This window comes from Mastigoproctus giganteus, chromosome 7 (assembly GCF_048544385.1).
Source record: "Mastigoproctus giganteus isolate SK-2022 chromosome 7, ASM4854438v1, whole genome shotgun sequence".
Taxonomy (NCBI): domain Eukaryota; kingdom Metazoa; phylum Arthropoda; class Arachnida; order Uropygi; family Thelyphonidae; genus Mastigoproctus; species Mastigoproctus giganteus.
Genome location: NC_143581.1, coordinates 172021148 through 172046485, shown reverse-complemented (window position 1 = coordinate 172046485; position 25338 = coordinate 172021148). Strand labels below are relative to the sequence as shown.

At 38.0% G+C, this 25338-nt stretch overlaps 1 protein-coding gene across 1 annotated transcript in view; it reads right to left on the bottom strand.

Annotated features, from left to right (window-relative positions):
* The window catches only part of LOC150083336 (nucleolar protein 6-like), a 485807-nt gene that overhangs the window by 57456 nt on the left and 403013 nt on the right, over window positions 1-25338 (bottom strand). The window contains exons 19-20 of the mRNA XM_090377194.1: window positions 24573-24670; window positions 938-1149 (exon numbers count right to left, since the gene is read on the bottom strand). Of these exons, the coding sequence (XP_090233320.1) occupies window positions 938-1149; window positions 24573-24670 (310 nt within the window). The remainder of the gene's footprint in view (window positions 1-937; window positions 1150-24572; window positions 24671-25338) is intronic.

Sequence of the window (25338 nt, the reverse complement as noted above, 5' to 3'; positions counted from 1 at the left end):
GGCGGAGGCTGCACACAATCGTGTCTCAGGTTAAAGACCCCATTCAAAAAGAGAAGACAAGTGGGGTCGTATATAGCATTAGATGCCCGGATTGTGGGGAATGTTATGTAGGGGAAACAAAACGCCGTCTTAAAGATCGTCTGGGGGAACACACTAAGGCAATAAGAAATGCGGAATATGGCAAGTCCGCCGTGGCCGAGCATTTTTGGGAAAAGCAACACCAGATCTCCCCGGACGATGCTATCATCACCGATCGGGCGCATAAGTTCTGGGACCGTAAGTGGCTCGAGAGTTTGCGGATTTGTTCTACAATTAACATTAATAGAGATAGAGGTACGCGGATTCATCCCATCTTTGAGACCACTATCCTCAGAAGGGATGAACGGTTCCGTATGACTTCCGCTCGAGCCACTTCCGGTTCCACAACGCAAGAGAACGGAACACGTGTGAATGAAAACACGTGAGGAGTACCATTAACCTACTGATATTTAAAGATGTACTGCACAACAAGAAAACACCGCTGAAGAAGAAGGCTGGAGCCTTTGAAAGCTACGATTTTTATCGCTTTTAATCTAGTATATTTTAATGCATTTTATTGATTGTAATGTAGCAGATTTTAATAATTCGTATGTATAATTTATTGTAAAGTTAAATTTATTGTAAATACAGGTTATTGTAATTTATTATAAACACAGTTATCAAAAGTTCAGTTTCCTTGGTGTTTTTATTTTTATTTCTACGCAAGGTTGGTGCAAAACACTAAAAACTACAGTATAAAGGTATCTGCAATATTTGAAACTTATATACTATGCTGATAAGCGTAGCATAATGCTAAAAGCTAGAAATATTCAAAATTTATCTGATATTAATCGTAAAATTAATTATTTTTAAGAGTTATTGTACACTAGAAGTATTCATTTTTAAATAAAAAAGTTACCTTAAAATCAGCAGCCTGATATTGATCCATTTGATGTTCTAAGATCTTTAATCCTTCCATGGAAAGAACTTTAAGTCTATGAAATATTGAATAGGTTGGCATTTTCTTAGTCCACAAGCATCCACTAAGATCAAATGGAGTATAAATGACCATGTCAGGAAGAGTTGACCGTTTTACACTGAACATTTTCTGAATTTTGCTGTAGTCTTTATCTACAAATGAAAGATAGAGAAAGAAATTTTCAAAGATAAAAATTGTGGAAGGGAATGTATATACAGTCATGAGCCAAAACATTATAACCACTCCTGTCTCCACTAGTGAATGCATCCCACAGCACCAACCGGCACAGCATATACAGTGACAGCATGGGTAGTGCCTGTCAGTTCGTCAGTACAAAATCTGTGCAATGGGGAAATGGAAGGACCTGATGGAGTTTGAATGGGGAATTATTTGTAGTACTAGGAAGGTGGAGACCAGCAAATCAGGAGCCCCAGGCATTTTCAGCTTTTATGTGTTCCTATTCGGACCATTCCCACCACACCTATAAAGGTGTGGTGGCAATGGTCTGAAGAGGGACACACACAACCACCCAACATGTTGGGACAGGAAACCACCACCGGTTGACAACAGATGGCTCCCAATCCCGCAGTTACCAGCGGACTACAACCAGGGTACACAGAGAAACGTTTCCCAGCACACTATCCAGTAGATACTCTTGCAAATAGGTCTACAGAGTAGGTGACCTATTTGTATGCCCATGATGACCAACTGTCATAGATATCTCCACCTGCAGTGAGCAGGAACACCATTCCTAGTCACTGGATGACTGGAAAAGAACCACCTGGTTTGATGAATCAAGATTCCAGTTCCATTACGCTGGTAGACATTGCATATTCAACGGCGAGCAGGTGAACAGCTGCAGCCAGACTGCACAAAAACAGGCTGGTAGTGGTGGTACCATGGTTTGGGGGATCTTTTCATGGACATTACTGGGTTCCCCTCATCCCAATTGAACACACCCTCACTGCCAGATCTTACTTTGGCATTGTCTCAGATCAAGTTCTGCTCTATGTGGTGACCTTTTATCTAGATGGTACTGGACTCTTTCAACAAGACAATACCTTGTGTCACAAGGCTCGCATTGTGCAGAAATGTTTTGGGGATCATGTATAGGCATTTTGTGCACACTCTCCTGGCTGACAAATTCGTCCAACATCAATCTCACTGAACGTTTGTGGGATGAGGTGGAATGCAGCATTTGCCAGTCCATAGTGCCTCACCATGCCTCACTCTGTTGCTGAACTCCTGGACATCCTTCTGTCAAGCTGGTCCAGGATATCTGAGTACACCTTCCACGGTCTCACGGAGTCAATTCCATTTATTACTGTTATGATTCATGAATTCCATTCATGAGTCAAAACTGTATACTCATAATGTTTTGAGTCGTGTGTGTGTGTGTGTGTGTGCATGCAAAATTAATAACAAGTTGGCCTCTATCTTTGATTGTAATGACTGTGAAAGACCTTCTGGGAGAAAGTAGGTGGTACTCTTCTCCAATAATAAAATGGGCCGCCTTGGCACTTCCCTAATTTTAAATTTCAGTTTATCCCAAAGATGCTTAATTAGATAGAAGTTGGAGCTCTGTGCTGCAACCAAAATGTTCTGATGTTATTCTCTTCAAATCAGGCATTCTAAGTCATTGTTTGCGATGTCTTGCGATGTGAAGATTTGTTGTGCTGGGTAAGGGCTGTTTCCATAATACTGGCAAAATTCAGGCACAAAGAATTTCCCAAACCTCAAGGACTAGTGCTCACACCACGACACCTCCTAATTTCACAGATGGGACAAAATGCTTGGACATAATATGTACAGATATCCTCTATATCAGTTTTTTTTTTTTTTTTTTTTGTTAGTTGTTGGTGCATCGGCTTCTGTGGCCATATTGCACCTCCCAAAGTTTTTGCATTTTCTACTCTGATCCAAGGCTGAGGCGAGATTCGAACCCGCGACATTTGGGTTGCCAGGCAGGCACTTTACCCACCCAGCTAGCCCGGTCGGCCTCTCTGTCTCAGTGTTTTTTATTTATTTATTTTTTTTTTTGAGTAATGAAAAGTTTGGAATGAGTTAGAAATTGAGCACCAAATTTCTTACGCATTACCTAAAAAGAGAATTATTTTAGTACATATACAAACACTGAACATATACAGACATTAGAACTTAAACAGATTGAACATGTGTATCTTCATTTCTTTGCTTACAGCACTGAAATTAGAGTACAAAGTTAACCTGTTTTTTTTATATTTACAGGTACACCAGCTGTGACTGAAGGAGCAAGGGTTACCATTGCAAAATATGGGGTGCAGAAAAGTTGTTGGTGAGTGGTAAAAAGGATAGAATTTAGCAGATCTAAAGAACATTCTGTTAAAGAAGCTTCTGAATTTTCTGGTGTTTAAGACAGAACAGTTTCTTTTAAGGAGTGGTCTGAATCAATCAACCAGAAACCAGTGGTAGAATTGTAATTGAAAGCCTGTGCTAATTAGTTAGGAGAATGATCAGTGACAAATTTCATGTGTAGTAAAAGAAAACAGTTTCAAACAAGATAAGAACTACTACAAACAGTTAGCTAAAGACCTAATCGGCTGATTTTTAAGATCACGCTGTGAAGAGAATTGCATAACCTCGATATCTGAAGTAGGCCCTCACTCCTTCCACAAAAGGCCAATGTTAACAGATGTGCATAAAAAAAAAAAAAAAACCTGGCTAATATGGGCTAAATGGCATGAAAACAAGGCTATTGTGATTGATCAGACCACAGCACAGCTGTGGTCTGACAAATTAAAATTTTGTGTATACTCTAATGATTACAGGCATCAAATGTGCAGGAGAAGAAAGGAGGCATTTCATCAAGATGTGTGCAAAGTGTCAAACAAGCTAGTGGTGGGTTAGATGCTTTGCCAATGTTTTAACTATTATGAACTGGGTCCTCTAATTGCAATACCAAACAGGACAAATCAGGCTGGTTATACAGATATTCTGGAAGACCAAGTTGTGCCTTTTGCTGAGCATGAGGGAAATCATGACTTTGATACTCCTGTATTCCAGAGTGATAACTTGTCTGGTTCACATACCCACTATTAATTTAAATTGACACGAGAAACATGAGGGAATGGCATTTAAACTGACAAGGTAAGTCACCACATTTAAATACTGTAGAGAACATATGGGATTATCTTGAATGGAAAGTGAAAATACCAACACCATCCATGAAACCTGAATGAATTATGGGTTCAACTGTTTCCAGAATGGCATAATATTAATATAAACTATTTAAGGAGCCTAGTTGAATTCCTATCAACGAGAATTCATGAAGTGATTCATGCTAAAAGAGAGGTGATACATTATTAATTAAAATTACACAGATGAAAACAAACAAACACTAAAGAAGTAATATAGGATCATCTATACAGGAATGCAGTTATACTGCAGTCACAGCATAGATCTGTTAAGGGGTGGTCTTGTCTAACCAGTTTGATTGAATACTTGGATACTATGACACATTAACAAAGGAACTGGATGCATAACATAATTCTGACATCATATACTTAGATTTCAGAAAACCTTTTGATAATACTGTTGCACATAAAAGACAGCTATACATAAAGGGATGAGTTAATGGAGAGAAGACAGAGCAGTTATCAATGGACACTGCTCTCCTTGGACTAGGACTAATGTTATTAGCAGAGCTCTCCTTGGACTAGGACTCTTCTAGGTGCTCTCCTTGGACTAGGACTAATGTTATTAGCAGAGCCCCCCCCCAGGGTTCAGTGCTGTTCTCAATGTTGTTTTCTACATTTATTATTGATACTGATGAAGGAATATCAGGCTTAACATCTTAGTTTGCAGATGATACAAATGTTGGCAGGGTAGTTAATAATCGCATAAATCAGTGTATGCTACTGCAACAAGACCTAAACAAATTATGTAGATGAGCTGAGATGTGGCAATTGAAGTTTAATATTGGTAAAAATGCAAGGTAATTCAAATGGGGAGCAATACCCCAGCTTAATGTATCAGCCATGTGGTACCAAACTCAGAGCAGTGAAGAATGGAAAAAAAAAAACTTAGGCGCAAATGTACATCATCATCATCAGCCATTTTCAATCCACTGCAGGATGAAGGCCTCTCCAGCAACTTTCCAGTTCCTTCTGTTTTGAGCACTGGCCATCCATTTACTACTCAAAAACTCATGAATTTCATCTATCCATCTCCGCCTTTGTCTTCCAGGTTTTCTTCTAGCTCCTCTTGGGTACCATTCTGTTATTTTCTTAGTCCATCTGTCATCATGTCTTCGAGCTATGTGTCCTGCCCAAGACCATTTTAGTTCTTTAGTTTTGATAAGAATGTCCTTTACTTGAGTTTGCTGCCTAATCCATGTGTTTCTCTTCTTATCTAACAGTCTGATTCCCAATATAATTCGTTCCATTCTTCGCTGTGTAGTTCTTAGCTTCTCTTCCATTCTTTTGGTGAGTGCCCAAGTTTCACTTCCATAAGTCATGGTGGGGAGTATACATTGATTCATTATTTTACGTTTCAGACAAACTGGGATATTGCTCTTCAGTATGTGACTATATTTCCTGAATGCTATCCATCCAAAATTTATTCTTCTCTTGACTTCCAGCCATTTATCTTTATTACAGCTAATAACTTGTCCCAGATAAGTATATGACTCCACCTTTTCAATTACTGCTCCTTCAATAATTATTTCCCTTTCCGTGGCATACTTGTTCATCATTACTTTTGTTTTAGCCATATTCATCTTTAGTCCAAAATCCTTACTAACTCTGCATAACTGATTAAGATTTTCCTCTAATTCTTTGGGATCGTGGCTTATGACCACAATGTCATCTGCAAATCGTAAATGGTTTAGGTACTCTCCGTTCACATTGACTCCTTTCTGCGACCAGTCTAATCTTCTGAAAGCTTCCTCAAGGGCAGCAGTAAACAGCTTCGGAGATATTGTGTCTCCTTGTCGAACTCCTTTCTCGATTTTAAATTTGCTACTGTCTTTGTCTAGTCTAATAAAGGATGTAGCACTCTCATATATTTTCTTCAAAATCATAATATATGGAGTATCTATGCCTTGTCTTTCCAGTGCCCAAAACATTGCCTTATGCTGTATGGAGTCAAATGCCTTTTCATAATCCACAAATGCCAGGCATAATGGTGTTTTATATTCATTTGCTTTCTCCATTAGCTGTGATATTACGTGAAGGTGATCCATAGTTGAGAATCCTGTGCTAAAGCCAGCTTGCTCTTTCGGTTGATTCTCATCAAGTATTCTTTCTAATCTGTTAGTAATGACCCTTGTGAACAACTTGTAGATATGGGATAACAAGCTAATTGGTCTATAATTTCCAATTTATCTCCTTTCTTATGCAGCAAAACTATGATTGCATTATTCCACTGCTTAGGCATCACACCTTTTCTAATGCACTTTGTGAAGAGCCTTGCCAGTTTTTGTGTTATGTCTCTTCCTCCTAATTTTAACAACTCTACAGTAACTTCATCTTCCCCCGGGGCTTTCCGATTCTTCATTTTCTTCAATGCATGTTCTACCTCATCAGGAAGAATATCGGGTATGTCGTATGTGTTGCTACTTTGCAATCCATCTTCCCCACTGCTGGTATCATTCCCTCGCTCCTTGTATAATTCTCTATAGTAGTCTTCTGCTATTTGAATTATGCCTTCTCTGCTGTTTATAAGTACACCATCGCTATTCTTTAGTTTCAGTATCATTTGTCTTTCTGTATTACTGCTCATGGCTGCTGATTTAAATCCTTTGTTTTCCCTTAATGCTTGTTCTACTTTTCTTGTGTTAAATCTTCTTATGTCCTCTCTGAGTCTCTTTCTAATGGCTTTGCATAACTCAGTATACTCAATTTTCTCCCTGTCAGTGTTTTTCTTGCTCTTCATTTGTCGTCTTTGGTTCATCATGACAAGTGTTTCTTGACTAATTTTTTCTTCTTTGGATTTCTGTTTCCCTATAGGTTTCTTGGGCTTTATCACTTTCAGAAAGTTGTAATATTCCTCATCGATATCTTGGTCCTGAGCAGTCTGCAGAAGCTCAAACTTGTTCTTAAGTTCCAGTACATACTGCTTTTTCTCCTCCTCTGTTATTTCAAAGACCTTTGTATTATTTACTCGAGTCAGTTTTTTCCTTTCCTTTCCTACATCTATATCAAGTGTACATCTTACCATTCTGTGATCACTTCCAACATTTACCTTATTCAGGACGGTAACATCATTCACAATATATCTTCTGTTAGTGAGGATGAAGTCGATTTCATTAGTTGTTAATCCATTTGGACTCTTCCATGTCCACTTTCTGTTCACCCTTTTCTTGAAAAAAGTGTTCATTACTGACATTCCTTGAGATTCTGCAAATTCCACAAGTCTTTCACCTCTTTTATTTCTTTCACCAATTCCAAAATTTCCTATAGTTCCTCTTTCTGCGCTGTTTTGCCTTTTTCCAACCTTAGCATTGAAGTCCCCCATAATAATGTACAGTCGGATATGAAGTTCTTTGAGCAGACAAGCTGCCTCGCAGCTCACTGGGTTTTCAATGATATACAAGAATATTTCCAGCAGTGATAAAGAGGTGATTATCCCATTCTATGAGGCAATGGTTAGCCACATCATGAGCTACATACAAGTCTGGAGGCTTCATTTTAGGAAGGATCAGGATCTGCTAGAATGGGTGCAGAGAGGAACAAGATTGATGAGGGGGAACAAAAGACAAAAGGGTGCTCTTATCAGGAAAGGATTCGGTTTCACAATTGCAGCATTTGGAGACTAGGCACCTGTGAGGAGATCTGATTGAGGTGTTTGAGGCCTTGAATAGATTGAGTAAGCTCAATTCTGATGGAATCCTTCCTCATGCTCACATTGCACACATGAGGGTGCATAAATTCTAATTGAGGAAGGATGGTGGCTGATTGTTGGTACAATTTTTCAGTGGGTAGTTTGAATAAATTGACAAACTGTTATTTTATAAGCTTGCTTTCTTGGATGGATAGATGTAATACTAATACATCCATCAGACCAAGAAAGTGTGTGGTATGACTCATCACTCTACAGAATTTCACTGATCCACAATCTAGGTTCATTGTTAATTTCACATCACATGTTGAAAACTTCAAGTATGTCATTGGAAGCATAATACATGCTTTTTCTTTTTAAAAACAGCTACAGTAAAGTTGACTTAAATTTAGAAGAAAGTAAACTTATGAAAGCTTAAGTAAGAACACTAATGTCCATTTTTCTAAAATTAAATTTAAATCCTAAAATAGAAAAGATTTAATTTTTTTTTTATATCCAGAAAAATTATCCTCTGTCTTTTCATTTTTAGAATTAATTTTGCAGTTTTATTTTCTCAAATTAAGTTTTAGTAATATTTAGATTAATTATTTGGAAGAATCTGCAGATAAAGGAACCACTAGGTGGAAGTGATCACAGTGTGCTGAAGTGGGATTTACTCAAAGAGGAAACTACCATCAGGGGTAAAGGGAAGGGTTTTTGCTTTCATAAAGGTGACTATAGTGGTCTGAGACAGTATTTAAATTCTATATGATGGGACCAACTGATGATGTTACCAAAAGCAAATTCAAAATGAGAAGCATTCAAAGAATTAATCTTGGAAGCTACTAGGCTTTCATACCAACTAAGAAATATTGTTCAAGGTTTAGACCGAAATGGATGTCAGATGAACTGATTAGACATGAGGCAGAGAAGAAAAATGCATGGGATACATTAAATTAACATGTGGCACAGAAGCCTCTGATAGATATAAGCTGGTCTGTAACCAAGTCACAAAGGAAGTTAGGCAGGTAAAGGCAGATTACAAGAAATCTTTGGCAAAGGATGCAAAGAAAAAGAACAAAGAGTTCTTTACTTATGTAAACTCTAGAAGGAAGGGGATGAATCAGATTGGTCTACTTGATGTCGATGGTTCAACTGTTGATGATCCTGCTCAGGAAGCTAACAAAACAAATGAATATTTTGCATCTACATTCACACATGAGGAGTAATTCAGGGAGGGAAATTCCAGAGGTGTATTCAACTCTGGCAGTAGGCTAGATAATCTTGTGATAACTGAGACTAAAGTGGAGGAGAAATTGTTGAAGATAAACACAAGAAAGGCACCTGGGGTGGATGGGATCTATCCAGTTATATTAAAGGAGGCAACAAAGGAAGTAAGAAACCCTTAGCCATAATTATGAGAGCTTCCTTGGACTCAGGGGAGGTACCCATAGACTGGAGATGTGCAAATGTGACTCCAATTCACAAAGGAGGATTAAAGGCTGACACAAGTAATTATAGACCTGTGAGTTTAACTTCTGTTCCAGGAAAATTAATGGAGGCACTGGTTAAAGAAGCACTGCAGGATCATCTAGACAAGACTTCAGTTATAGCTTAGACACCTTGTTAAGGGGAAGTCTTGCCTGACCAATTTGATTGGATACTATGATGTGGTCACAAAGGAACTGGATGCAAAGAATAATTTTGATATCATATATTTGGATCTTAGAAAGGCTTTTGATACTGTTGCACATGGAAGACTGCTGCACAAATTGGAGCAGTGTGGCACTGGAGGCAAATTTCTGCTATGGATAAAGGGATGAGTGAGTGGGGGAAGACAGAGAGTGGTAATCAATGGACTAATGATATTAGTGGAGTCCCCCCGGGTTCAGTGTCGGGTCATTGTTGTTTTCTGTGGTTATTAATGATATTGATGATGGCATATCAGGGTTTGCAGACGATACGAAGGTCGGCAAGGTTGTTAATGACACCAATGACAGTACGCTGCTGCAACAGGATCTGGAAAAGTTAAGCAGGCTGTCCATTATCTCCCATTCTTTTTAACATCTATTCGGAAATGATCTTCGACCAAACACTGGCTGACAAGAACATCGGCATAAAAGTTAATGGACACTACATCAATAACTTAAGATATGCCGATGACACAGCACTAATAGCGGATTCAGAACAAGATTTACAGACCATCTTGAACGAAGTGGACATAGAAAGCCAAGCATGGGGGCTACGAATCAACAAAAAGAAAACAAAGGTGATGAAGGTCAGCAGGACTGCAAGCAAAATCACGATCAAACTAAACAACGAAAAATTAGAGCAAATACACCGCTTCAAGTATCTCGGAGTGCTCATTGATGACCAGCTGAACCATGAGGCCGAAATCAAAAGCAGAATTGAACAAGCCAGGCAGGCATTCACCAAATGGAGAACCCTCCTCACCGACAGAAGCTTGAACATCGTGCTCAAATTACGCACATTGAAATGCTACATCTGGCCAATACTGCTCTACGGTGTAGAAACCTGGACTCTAACATCAGCCACTACAAAAAAGCTCCAGGCCTTCGAAATGTGGCTCTACCGAAGAATGCTGAAAATTCCGTGGACAGCCAAGATAACCAACGCACAGGTCCTGCAGGACATGCACACGGAACGGTACCTGCTCAAAACCATCATCAGCAGGAAATGCAAATACCTAGGTCACATCGCTAGGAACCAACAAAAATATCACCTACTACCACTCATCCTGGAGGGAAAGATCGAAGGCAAGAAACGCCCAGGCAGACCGAAAATGGCATGGCTAGATAACATCAACACCTGGCTTCACATGACAACAGCACAAATTCTACACGTAGCGCTAGACAGAGAACAATATCAAAACGAAGTCGCAAACGCCATTCGGCAGCATTAAAGAAGAAGAAGAAGCAGGTGGGCTGAGAGATGGCAACTGAAGTTTAACATTGACAAATGTAAAGTACTGCATACAGGAAGCAGTAACCCCAGAGTAATGTATCAACTGTGTGGTACTACACTGACAGTGGTAGAGAATGAAAGGGACGTGGGGGTGGTTGTGCAGACAGATATGAAGTTCTCTGAGCAGTGAAGACGAGCTGCAAGAATAGTTCATGGTGTATTGTCAATGATATATAGGAATTTTTCTAGCAGGGATGAGGAGGTGATTATTATTCGTTGTATAAGGCAATGGTCAGGCCACACCTTGAGTACTGCGTACAGGTCTGGAGGCCTCATTTTAGGTAAGATGTAGATTTGCTTGAGCGTGTACAGAGAATGGCAACAAGATTGGTTAGAGGTCTGGATGCCTCATTTTAAGAAGGATGTAGGAGAAGAATTGTTGAAATGAGAAGAAGCTGTTAGAACATGTATAGAGAAGGGCAACATGATTAGTGAATGGAACAAAGGATTGCTCTTACGAAGAAAGGTTTAAGTTTTGCAAATTACAGTGTCTTTAGACTAGGCATCTGTGAGGTGATCTGATTGAGGTGTATAAAGCCTTGAATGGTTTGAGCATGCTCTATGTTGATGGGATTCTTCCTCTTGTTCAGAATAATCACTTCAGCGGGCATAAATACAAACTGAGGAAAGACAGTTGTAGGATAGATGTGCTGAATAGGATAGGTTTGCCTTTAGCCAGCGGGTGGTTGGTTGCCGGAACAAACTTCCATCTGTAGTTGTAGAAGTTGATAGCTTAAATAGATTCAAGGCAGAATTAGAGAAACATTTGGAGCAAGTGGATGGGTGAAATGAGAAGGGTGTGTTTTTTTTTTTTTTTTTTTGGGTGATGCTGTATAAGCTTGCTTTCTTGCATCATGTGCCTTGCTAATGCTAATTCATTTGGTACATCACAGGTGTATAAAAACTAGTGGGAAAATTGCCACATTTTCTCTCCACTGTTTGTGTTGTTTATTTTAGTTTGTAGCTGGGTACTTTCTAACAGCATAGTAAATTATTTTTGGGCAAGTTAAAAAAATTATTAACATTAATACTAAGTAAAAGTTAAAATTTCATTAGACCCTAAGTTAATTGGGTTAAGTAAAGTACAGTTAATAATTGAGTAAAAAATAACTAAATAAATCAAATGGAGAAGACAGTGAGTGGGAATCACTAATTCCAGGTAGCTTACTGATTTGCCAGTCAATTTAATCAAGTTCTAATATGCTTTGCCTATTATATTTTGCCTATATAAGAACCTGATGTGGAAAAAAAAAAAAAAAAACACATGGGAGTTCCCTTTAGGATGGTTACACTTTATAAATACGTTGGAAGTTCCTCAAGAATCCCTCTGTGCCAGGGCAGTCCTCTGGCTATTATTTCGATCTTCAATAGCTGTATGGATGAAAGTCGAGAAATGGGAGTGGCAGTCTTTGTTGATTAGAAATAGATATCCTTCACCAATGGTTAGGGGTCCTGTCTTTGTGATCAGTTGAATGCTGGCCAGTTTGTAGTTCATACAATAGTACAGGACCTGCTCCCAAATCTCTTCCTCACTACATAAGCAGTTTGGGTATTCAGCTAATTCAAAGGAGTGTAATTTTCTGTTGAATGGTCCATGTCTGGTGATGATATAGGTTACTACCAGGCCAGGGGCAAACGATGGATATTTGTTCCAATTTTGGTTGTCTACCTGTGGAATGAAGCAAAGGGTGGCTTGTCCAAGTGGAGAGTTCTGCCACTTCAGTTATTATAATTCAGTAAGATGTAGAATTTATTTCTTTTCAGCTTTCATATCATTGGTCAGGTTAATTATTATTATTATTTTATTATTAAAATCAGTTTATTTCCCAAGAAACCTTGGGTCACCCCGGGACGGCTCTGTGCCAGAAGGGTGTGAATACAGACTAAGGTGGAAGGAACGCAATGTACAATAAACAAGGGTACATTCGTGCTCGACCCGAGACTTTATAGGGTTAAATAAACAATAATGTACAAAATATACAGTAATATACATGATTACATGAAAACAGAAAATCTTTGCCATATACAAATAGGCAAGTTAAAAAAAAAAAAAAAAAAAAAAAAAAAAAAAGTCTGTCCAGGAGCAGGTGAGTATTATAGGTTCATAATCTGGTAACAGTTCTTGAGGATTTCCTTCCTGTAGGGCTTGTCTTCACAGAACCTATCAGGGTGGATCCTAAATTTATTGAAGATCCGAAGACAATTGGCTGGAAACATGTTCCTCAGGGAATCAATGTTTGACAGAGTAAGACGTAGAGGGAGACAGGAGTCGGGGTGCTTCCCTCTTGCCCTCCTCGGGCCAGAGATTAATGCGGATACTGATGGAGCATCAATTCGCCTTGTTATAAGCCGTGCAAGCGTGAGAACATTTTTTGTCATGATGATATGTCTCCAAGGAGTGGTGCCTAGATTTGCTTGTAGGATAGATCTGGAGATAGTTAGGGGGTGGCCTACCACCCTGTTCATCCATCTAAGCAACCAGTACTCTAAACTAAGATACTTCTGAAGGTATGAGGCAGGGGCAGATGACCAAATTTCAATTGCTATTCCCATATGTGTGGTTTGAATATATCTTCTTAGGTGGTATATTAATCCTATGTATGTGATAACCAAGTCCAGTGGTGGATTTCCCATGGGCACCTGAAGGGCACTAACTGAGACTGTCATATATGCTCTGGTAGTTGCTAGCAGCATCACCCTCTGCAAGGACTCAAGTTTTCTTCTTATGTGCACTGTATCCATACACCTGTACCAGATACTCGCTCTACATGTAGTTATGGGCAGGAATACACTTTTGTACAGTAGACTACGGTTTTGCCATGAAGCCCCAATCAGAGCACATAACCCTCCTGATCACTCCTACAATCTCAATTTTGTTTTCGATATATGCTATATGTTGCTGGAAAGTGAGTTTACTGTCCACTGTGAAACCTAGATACTTCCATTTCTTAGCATGTGAAATTGGCTTGATGTCTATTCTTATCGTTGGATTCCTATTATCACTGATTTTCCCTCGCATGAGAATGGCCTTTGTTTTCTGAGATGATATTTTTAGTTTGTTAGTGGCTGCTCATCTGAAGAGCTGTTGAAGCACTTTATTGAATTTAGTCTCAAGTTATATGCGAGACTGTGCCCCAATCAAGAGAACAATATCATCAGTGAAGGCCAAAATCTGTATTATTATGTCCAATTCTTTGGTCAAGAAGATTATTTGGTCAAGACCAGCAGGAGGGGACCCAAGACAGAACCTTGGAAGCAGCCCCTCTGCACAGGTCTAATGAAACTGCAGTATCTTATGTGGATAGTGATACCTCTCATATTGAAAATAGCTCTTAATTAGTTGGAAGAGACTGCCCAGGACTCTCATTTTGGTGGAATCTTCTGAGGATCTTTTCCCACCACAATGTGTCGAAAGCACCCTCAAAATTAATGCTGATCGCCACGATGTATTTGTCTTGCACTGCTTCTATTGATGTTAGAATTCTGTTAGTGGCATCCTCTATGCTGCTGTTAGTGTTGAAACCAAATTGATAAAGTGATGAAAGGCCAGATTCTTGGTAATAAGTTGATGCCCAAAAAATGATAAGGCATTCCAGGATTTTTGCCATAGCAGATAATAGAGAGACTGATCTGTATGATTCGGCTTCATTCTGGTTACAGAAGTGTAACCAGAAATAGTAAAAAAAAAAAAGAAGTGCCTGGGCAAGGTGTCTTCCCCAGGCACTTCTTTTCCTTCATTTTGCTGACTGGCACTTGCAGTTCTTCAGGTGTGAAGTGAGGCTCTTGGTCAGTTGTGGTGTATGTGCTCTTCTTGGCCTTAAGTCTGCTGAAATCAGGGTGTGAAGCAGTTGCTCTAGTTTTCACCCCATGAGTAGGTGGGGTTCCCATGTATGTCAATAACAATGTTGGTGATTTCCCCTAAAAGTAGTTTTCTCCATACAATTTTATAAATAATCCCACAAGAATCGGCATTCCCATCAGAAGTAACCAGGTTTCTCCAAGCCTTTTCAGTTTTCTAATGGTATTAATATATTGGCTTCTCAGATCTTTATATACTTTTGTCTTAATGCCCCTACTTCCTGGGTTGGCTACCCAGTTCTACTGCATTGGTATTGTTTCCTAGCTTTGTGTACCTTGCTGCAGAGTGTGGATAATTTGTTTGTCCACCTAGGCCCCTTCTTTGGTGTTTCTTTACTTTTTTAATATTCTGTTGCAGGTATTCAGAATTATCTATTGTATGCTGGCTGCCTGGTCCTCAGGAGGAAGAGACTGCAGCTGTTGGATTATGTATGTGACATTTCTTTGTATAGTTCTTGTTTAAACTGGTCCCATTTGGCTGATTTTATTGAGAGCCTGCTATTTTCCTTTGAGCTGGTCATTGTTTGAACTTGCTTTTGTGTCACAGTAAATGAGATGACTTAGTGTTCTGAGGTTGCCCAACCCCTCACTTACTGGCCAGTCTGTAATTTTGTTTGCTAGGGCTGCAGTTGCCAGGGTTATGTTCTCTATTTCTTTCTCCTATTGTGCTGCTGTAGGTTGGTGGTTGATTGGGTTGGTTTATAACTGTGAGGGTCAGCAGTGTGTTCCTATGCTGTGCTATACCAAATCTGGGATCTGCTATTGGAATCCATGGCTATCAGAATTTTTTCTGAAGGTATCACAGTGTCTGTTGAAGATGTTGCAGTTTATCTTGAATGTCTTGTTCTGGGGAAAAATATGAAATTACATAAAGTGAACCTTCTGGTCCAACAATTTGGGCACAAGTTACATATTTATTGTTAAGTGTTGTGTTTGTAACTTGCAAGTCCCTGTTTCTGACAAAGATCCTGCCAAACAAGTGTCAGAGTTATCTTATACTACCCTAAAAAGGGTGGTATATCACTGTATCCTAACCGTCAGGGTGTAAGGCTCCTGTATACACACACAGTATATCAAAGTCCTTTTCATCCATTATCATTCTGATTTGATCTATAACTGATCTTGACCTCTGTGCATTTAATTGTAAAATTTTTTAGCTCTCTGTGAGATGATTCCTGGTCTTTAGGTGCTGCTGTAATCAATCCTTAGTCTTGCTTGTTCTACAGCTCTTAAGTAGACCAGGCATTTATCACTTCTGATTGAATGGTTTGAATCCCTGCCCTGTGACTTACAATTTGCCCATTTTGGTGCATCAACTTTGTTCATACACTTCTTAAAGCTGTGGCCTTTGGCGTCACAGTGACCATATATAGTTTGCTTCTGTGAACAAACTAGAAACAAGTGCCCACATTTTAAACACTTGAAGCAATTTATGACAGATATATATTCTCTACATCTGTGGGATGACCATCCCAAATATAACCTGTCTTTGTTTTTTTGAGTAGTTTCCACACCCTGGGTGAAAGGTTGACCTCCTAGTTGCATATTCTTTTATTTGCTCACTGCTTTACAGAACTCACTTGCTTCTGTAGGTCTTATTATAATTATGTTAGATGGTCAGGTGTCATCTCACTTGCTGGTCTGTCTCTTTTTTCAGTGTGGTGTTCAGTTCTTGTTGATTTTAATCTCTCAGCATATGTAGGGCCCTGTGTTATTTGCCAGCCTGCTTGTGACTGTGTCATATTAGGACCAACCTTGCATCCATTCTTGTTTCCTATTTTGTTGCTGTTGTTCACGCTTCTTAGTTTCCTCTAGTTGGGTCTTGAGTTTTTCCATTCTCTATTACTATGTTCTTTAGAACCTTTTCCATTTTAAACCAGGTCTTGATTATTTCTGTCCTAGCAGCCATTGTTACTCTATAATTGTGTTGGCCCACATACTGTTTTACTGCTATTTAGCATAACTGACAAGGTAATAGTAATAGTGGCATGTGATGCAAGAAAGCAAGCGTATGAGCTTATGTAGCATCAGCAAAAAAAAAAAAAAAATTCACACAACCATTCCCTCTAAATGTTTGTCCAGTTCCTCCTTAAATTTATTTAACCTATCAACTTCCACAATGACAGATGGAAGTTTGTTCCAGCAATTAACCACCCACTGGCTGAAGGCAAATTTCCACATATCTATCTAACTGTCTTTCCTCAATTTGAATTTACACCTCCATATCCAGGTGGGCAGGAGTGGCAGTGCGTAGCACACGCTTCTTGATTAGACTGGGGTTCAAGCCCGTGACCACCAAATACGGAGGATGTGGAAAGGTCAGGGAATGACCACCGCATATCCCCAGAGCAATATGGCCTTAGTTGCTAATGCTCCTAAAAACCAAATAACAAACAAACATGCCCCCTTAGGTTCGTAATCTGAGCAAGTGGAAGAATCCCATCAGAATTCAGCGTGCTCAACCCATTCAAGGCCTTGTATACCTCAATCAGATCACCTCGCAGGTGCTTAGTCTCCAGCCACTGCAATTTGCAGAACTTAAGCGTCTTTTGGTAAGAGGATCCCTTTATTCCTCTCACCAAACTTGTTGCCCTTCTCTGTACACACTCAAGCAAATCTGCATCCTTCCTAAAATGAGGCCTCCAGTAGTAAATGTTGTAAAGGTGTGGCCTGACCATTGCCTTATACAAAGGGACAATCGCCTCCTTTTCCCTGATAGCAAAATTCCTGTATATCATTGACAAAACCCCATGACCTACTCTTGCAGCCTGTCTGCATTGCTCAGAAAACTTTATATCTGACTGCACAATTACTCCCAGGTCTTTTTCATTTTCTTCCACCCTAAGTGTAGTACCACACAGTTGGTACGTTCCTCTTGGGTTACTTCTACCCATATGCTTCTGATAACTGCTAGCTACCCACTAACTTTATCTATGGTGACAGGCATAATATTGCCATAGTGAATATGTTAAAAGACATTTTCATGGAATGGGAAGGGATCCCCTTCCTATTTCATGGTAAAGCAGTGAGCAGCAGAATTTAAATGAGGGAAAGCCTGGAAGATGAACCATTCTGTGGAAGATGTGCAGCATCCATCGCTCTGGAAGCAGTTGACTGTGCAACAATCTGGTGATAGTGATCGATGAGGGACAGTAGCAAATTGCCAGTGTCTTGGGTATCTCATCTGAATGTGTGTGTGTGCCACATAACAGAGGTTCTTGCTATGAAAAAGATGTCAGCATGATGGGTCTAAAGTTGTTGACAAGCAGATCAAAAACACACAAGAGTTGTCAAGTCAAGTGAACATTTGCATTGTTTTCAATCAGATTCAGAAAATTTCCATGCAATGTTTGTGAATGAGACGTGGGTCCATCGCTTTCAGCCAAAGATAAAAGGAGCAGTAAAAAAAAAAAAAAAAAAAGCAACCAGAAGATCCTCCAAAGAAAGCCATGTTGATTTCTTCTTTGATGAAAACATCAAAAGCAAACACTGAAGAAAACTCAGCGAAGGAGTCTTGTTCCACCAGGACAACATGCCTACTCATAAGTCTGTGAGTAAAGAGTGATCATAATTTTTTTTTTTTACAACATATCTTTATTAATCGTCCAGATTTTGATGGTACTTTTCAAAGTAGTCCGTGTTTGATGAAATGCACTTACTCCAATGTTTCTGCCATTTTTCAAAAATATGATGGAAGCCATTTTTTGATATTTGAGAATCACTTCCAATGTCTGTACAACTTCGTTTGATGACTGGAAATGTTTTCATTGCAGTTCCTCTTTAACTTTGGAAATAAAATTTAAAAAAATAATAAATAAATAAATAAAAAAATTGCAGTGTGCAAGATTATGGCTGTAGGGTGGACGAGGAATACATCTGACATTAATGCTGGCTAAGTACTCAATGACAGTATCAGCAATGTGAGGTCTTGCATTGTCCTGATTCAGCATCCACTTAACCATGTGCAGTTCCAGTTGTTTGCAACGAATGTGATCAAATGATACTGAAAAGTGTGCAGCGCAATTCTGCAGTAAGGTCCTGTAACAGATGTATGACATGGCACAACATGCTGGTAAACCATTCTACAAATGTCAAAAACAGATGATCATAACCTTTCCTGCAGAAGCCACAACTTTTGCTTTTTTCAGTGTTGGCAATGATGTAGACTTCTGAAGAGAGCTTTGTTGCTTACTCTCTGGGTCGAAATGATGAAGCCATGTCTTATCTGCGGCTATCAATTTGTACAGAACCTCACCATCTTCAGTAACCATCCATTGCAGCTCCTGACAAACCTCCATGTGAACTTGCTGTTGTTTAGGTGTGAGTAGTCTTGGAATTCAGCGTGTACAAACAAGTGTCATAAGCAAATGGTCATGGTGAATATTGTGCATGCTTCCTACTGATATTCTCAACATCTCTGCCAGTTGCCTTACTGTTAAATGATGAATGATATTCTCTCATAATTACAGAGGCAGTGTTTATGGTTTCTGTGGTGACAGCAGTGTTTGGAGTTCCAGGGCTGCCAATTTTTGTGACCGAATCATATCCATCTTTAAACATTCAAAACCACCTCCAGCTCTGCTATATGGAAGCTTAGATTTACCATAAGCTTCTTTTAATATTTCATATGCTTCATATGTTTTCTTGAGAAGGAAACAAAATTTGAGAGCAGCATACCGTTCCTCGCTTGTCATGTCCATTGTTACATAGTGAAATTGAACAGGCATAAAGTTGACTGACCGTAAAGGTCACACCATGCAATACACATAGCAGCTGCACAGTCAACTGTGCAGCTGCTATGTGATGTAGCTTGATTTGTTCTTAAATTCTGGAGCTTAGCTAGAAATAGCAAGCAGTTTGGTTGTTCATCAAAAATTACGATCATCCTTAATTAAACAGTACTCATATTTAAATAATTTCAGTTTAATTTTTAAGTGGGACTTTTTCATTAATGCTCTATTTTTATATATTCTAGATATTATTTTAATGCATAACTAGTCTGGAACGTGCATCTCTTAGGGATTTGCTGTTGATGATCAACCTGTGAGTTACGCTGTCTTCCCTATACAAACTGTCACATGTATACCAAACTGTTGCTTGTTATTTTGTTTTTAGGAGCATTAGCAACTAAGGCCATATTCCTCCGGGAATATGCAGTGGTCATTCCGACCTTTCCGCATCCTCTGCATTTGGTGGTCACAGGCTTGAACCCCGGTCTAATCAAGAAGCGTGTGCTATGCACTGCTGCTCCTGCCCACCCGGCTACGGAGGCACCCAAACTGTTGCTAGCTGGCAGTAAAATATTTCTGTGTTCAAGATATAGGGAATGCAATGATCTTAAATCAAAACTTTGGTCACTAATGAGTAAAACTGAGCCTCTGAGATGGTGAGTGGTTGTCCTGGAACGTAGCAAAATCTGAGACTCAGCAGTTACTCAATTCTAATTCTAATTCTAATCCGTTGGATTAGAATTAGATTCAATTCTAAGTGTCCAATTCTAAGCCAAGGGATGCTTGCTCAAAATACTGGGCATCAGGAATGGCTAATCAGTGGAGAGCACTCTGGTTCCAAGTGAGATAATTTTAGTGTGTGACTTGATCGCCCACTAAAATTAGCAAAACAAGGAATGCATTCTGTAATCAAGACAGATGGAACAGAACCAGGGTATGTCTACCAGGTATTAAAATTGATGATGTTATTATCCAGTTGCTAGTTCTTATAGAACTAAAGAGCAGATGGTTATATGTGGAGCCTAATGACTTAAAACATAAACATGTTTAAAAAAAAATTAAACATTATAATTCTTGATCAAATCTGATGACTTGATCATGAATTATAACGTCCCGCTGAAAATATTCTGTGAGATAGGTCAGTATGTTATGGTGCTTCTAATTCTACACAGGCATGATAACAGGATATGATGAAAGCCCTGTGAATTAATTCAAGATTTGAGAACCTCTGCAAGGCTTATGGGGAGGGGTGCCTCATCTTAGACTTTCCTAGTTAACAGAAAAAATTTATTTTATAAGGATGCAATTGTAACCTTGGATTCATTGGAATCCAAGATTATTCAGATTTGATTTCATAAATTTAATTTCAGAATAAATGCTATATGTCAGAAATTAAAATCAGAGAACATGTTTCCTCTACATTAATAATGATGACATTATATTATCTGATAATCATAAAATAACCATTCATTATTACATCCCTAAAAGACTATTTTAAGTTACACTACCATCCAATTATAAGGACTGAGATATCTTTATCCCTTAAGTGATGTTATCATTGAGTTTAACTAAAAGTTCTTAGATTCATCAGTTGAATATCTTGCCAACAGATTTCTTAAAAATTATTATGTTGTTTATCATTTTTTTCATAATCAGTTGATCTTTCATGGGCTCAAAGAGATAAAAATGTGTTTGTCCCTTTGATCTCATGATACATAGTTTTCCAGTTTCTGGATAAATAGCAAGATGAAGAAATAATAAATTTAGTTTTCTTTAACAGAAAAAGATTATTCAAGAATATGTTGCTACATGTTATCTGCTACATATCCAGTAACTTCACATGATCAATACTGCCACCAAAAAATAAATTGTTCACCTACAATCATATGAAGTAATTTTTACAGTAGTATATGACAGAATTAAAAAAAAAAACTACTAAAATAAAGGGTTGCATGCAAAAAACATTACCTATTTATACAATGAAATGAAAGTGGGATATTCATTCAGAGAAATTTATATTCCATAAAATACTAATTTTGGTCTAATTGTAATTGTTTATGAAATACAGCCCCTGAAGGCTACATCCTCAGCAGTTACATCTTTTTAACTACATAAGGCAACTGATATACCAATACTAGAGTCATAGCTAATAACTGACTAGACATTTCTTTTTGTAGTTGTTTGCTCTTACAACATGCACTGCCAGTGGTTATTTCTCTCAGGACCACAGTCAACTTTTATAAACTATATATTATCTCACACACACACACACACACACACACACACACACACACACACATACACACACACACACACACACACACACACACACACACACACACACACACACACACACACACACACACACACACACACTTTACTGTCATATTAAAAACAACTAAATCACACCTAAAAAAATTATAAGAGGCACAGCCATTCACAAAAACTTTAAGATATCTTTATCTCCTCAGTGATGTTATGAATAAACTAAAAAGTTTACTAAATTCATCAGCAGAATATTTCCCAACAGACTTCTTAAAAATAATCATTTTGTTCTTATTATTTTTTTCATAATCGGTTGATCTTTCATGGTAAAATCTTATATTGGTTTCCAGAAATCTAGTGGGTTTAAAAATAAAATTTAGGCACTGCTGGCATATATATGTGCTTCAACAGATTGTTTATATGTAGAATCATCCATAAGTCTAAGTCAATGTTCATGTTATTAATAAGTATAACTGTAGGGTTCATAAAGTAAGAATCATCTTTCTTGGTGCTATTGCATACTGGATAAAATAGTGGAGTACCACTTATCTGGCAACCCCACTTAAATTTCTAACTGACATTCTGTGAAGCATAAGTGCAACATACACACAATACACATCTTCAGGTTGTCAAGAAGTTCCTGTATATGAGTAACTGGATTTCAAGTTCAGCCATTTGAGAGTCCAAAACTAAGTTCCTAAAATCATTTGAACATTATTCAGAGAATGCTCAAAGAGTAGTTGTATATAATGTAATAAATCTAACACTAAGACATGGTAGTAATTTTGCAATCTGATATGAAGCTCTCTGAGCAATGCAGACAGGCTGCCAGGGCAGATCATGGGTTTTGCCAATGATATACAAGAATTTTGCTCGCAGGGATAAGGAGGCAATTATCCCATTGTATACAGCAATGGTCAGGCCACATCTTGAGTACTGCATACAGGTCTGGAGGCCTTATTTTAGGAAGGCTGTAGAGCTGCTAGAGCAGTAGAGAGAAGGGGATGCTCTTGCCAAGAAAGACTTCAGTTCTTCAAAATGCAGAATATGGATTCTAGGCACCTGAAAGCTGATTTGACTGAGCTGTTTAACGCTTTGAATGGCTTGAGAATCCCGTCAATGCTGATAGGATTCTTCCTGTTGCTCAGGTTACACACATGAAGGGGCATAAATTCAAATTGAGGAAGGGTGGTTGCAGAATAGATGTGTGGATGTTTGGCTTCAGTCAATTGGCATTGATTGCTAGAACAAGCTTCCATCCATTGTAGTGGAAGTGGATAGTTTGAATAAATTCAAGGAAGAACTAGAAAAACTATTGGATAGGATGGATAAGTGAAATGGGAATGTTTTTTATTTTATTTTATGCTTAGGCTGATGCTGTATAAGCTTGTTTCCTTGCATCATTTGCCACTATTAACAGTAACAGTAAAAAAAAAATCTGAATGATTAGTGGCCTGCTAACAACAGGACACTAATCATTCAGATTTTTTTTTTTTTTGCATCAGCTCTAAGTGAAGACTCCAGCCACCTTAAAATTCCACTGATGGAATGGTAGAACTTCAATTTTTTTGGAAGTCAAAAATTATATATGATGCCAAGAAACTTCACTGAAGAAGACGTTACCATACTGAATTGAATGATAATCATCTCTAGTAAAAGGGGATGTTAGAAGGTGATGCTGAGACTTATGTTTGGAATTAAAAATTATGCATTTTTATTTCATATGTATAAAATGGGGTATTGCCATCATGTAACTGTGTTGAATGAATAAAAATTTTAATATGTCAAAATTACAATATCACACAGTTGTAACCAATTTTTCACAAAATTCTAATAAAATAAATACTGCTGCATCTATTTGTTTAATAAAAAATAGCCTCAGATTACTGATTTGAAATCATGTTTGAAAATATTTTCTTGGAAAAATATCTGTAAACAGTTAATGTTAAACAGTTAAAGGCCCATGTAAAGATATTTTGTCTAGGAATTGCAAATTTATAAATTCATCCTTAGGTAGATATTCCACAAAATATGTAATTTTTAATTTTCCTTTTTGACTCACATCTGGTGAGTATGGGCTTGGCACACCCAGGGTCCTGAGCTGTATATCATCATTCTTCTCTTTCTTGGTGATTCCCTTCTATTTCTGACTCTCTCTCTCTCTCTCTCTCTCTCTCTCTCTCTCTCTCTCTCAGGGGTAACTCAGAATTTTTTTTTTTTTTTGGCTGGTGCAGCAAAAGCCTTAGGCTTCCTTGCACCATATGGCTAATAATAATAATAATACATCTTGACTATTGCTGACTTTGTAATTAAATTCTCCAGTGTTTATGTCCTGGACTAATGCACTTCTATTTTTAAAATAAGTCTAAAAAAAGAGGTGTTTTCCTGACTCTTGGCTCTTTTACAATGTCAGTCCCTATACATAAAATTAAAAATTCTTGTTTACTAAGCACTTTATACCCATCTCAGTATCTTCTTTCATACACATATTACTTTAAAAAATACTGCTTCCTCTTCCAACTAAGGGAATGAGGAATTCCCTTAGTTGGAAGAGGAATATTCCTCTCATATTCATGACAAGTAAAGTGTTTCCACAGTAAAACCAGCTATAAACCTCTATGCTTGCATCTGAAACTTTTAACTGAAATGAGCAGCTCATTTTGAATTGAACTAACTGTATTATTAGCCCCCCCCACCCCTTTTCAAATACTGTCTTTGATGTCGACTTCAATTCATTTGTATATATATATATATATATAAATTGTAGCTATTTTCTATTCTTAATGTTAAAAATATGTTATTAATTTATAATGTTTCGTACCTTTCTAACTCAAATGCCATTCTACTTAAAATAAATAGGTATTTATTTATTTATTTAATGCACAAAATATGTAGTTTTTAACTTTTATTTTCTATTAAAACTGTCAGTTAATACTTACTTGTAAGCTCATCATTCCAGTTAATGATAAGTGGCTTGGCTTCCCAATCATATGTAGATAACAAGTAAAGAAAACGAAGAAATCCTACTTGGGAAGAGCTGAAATAATAACATGATTACAATGACTTTAGATATTGAAGTATACAAACTATTTTAAAAAATTATATGCTCACTTTAAGCTTTCATGAGTGTTTCCCTCTGTGGAATGAGCATCCTTGTGTAATTTTGAAAATTTGTAAAAACAAAAAGTTGCAAACATGTGCAGACCTTGTATGAAAGTCATGGCATTGGTAGATAATTAACTTTAAAGTAATAAAACACTTAATTCCATGAAATAAACAGGCTAAATTATAGTTTACTGGTTCCTCAGTATAGTATAATTACTAAAAAAAAAGTTCCAAATACAGTTGAACTTCGATTGTCCGTCGTCCTATTTACCGTCAGTCTCTGTTAACTGTCACTTAATTCCACTACGCCGTAATGCATTGTGATATTGGCACCATGTGTCACTCAGTCTTTGTTTACAACTCACTGTATACGGTTGTACTTTAACATCTTGTTTCATATTTTAGTAAACCCATTGAAATAATCAATCGTCTAAGAAAAGGTGAAAGTGCTACAAGTATAGCATCTGTTTATGGAATAGGAGTTGTTATTGTTATTTGGTTTTTAGGAGCATTAGCAACTAAGGCCATATTGCTCCGGGATATGCGGTGGTCATTCCCTGACCTTTCTGCATCCTCCATATTTGGTGGTGACGGGCTCGA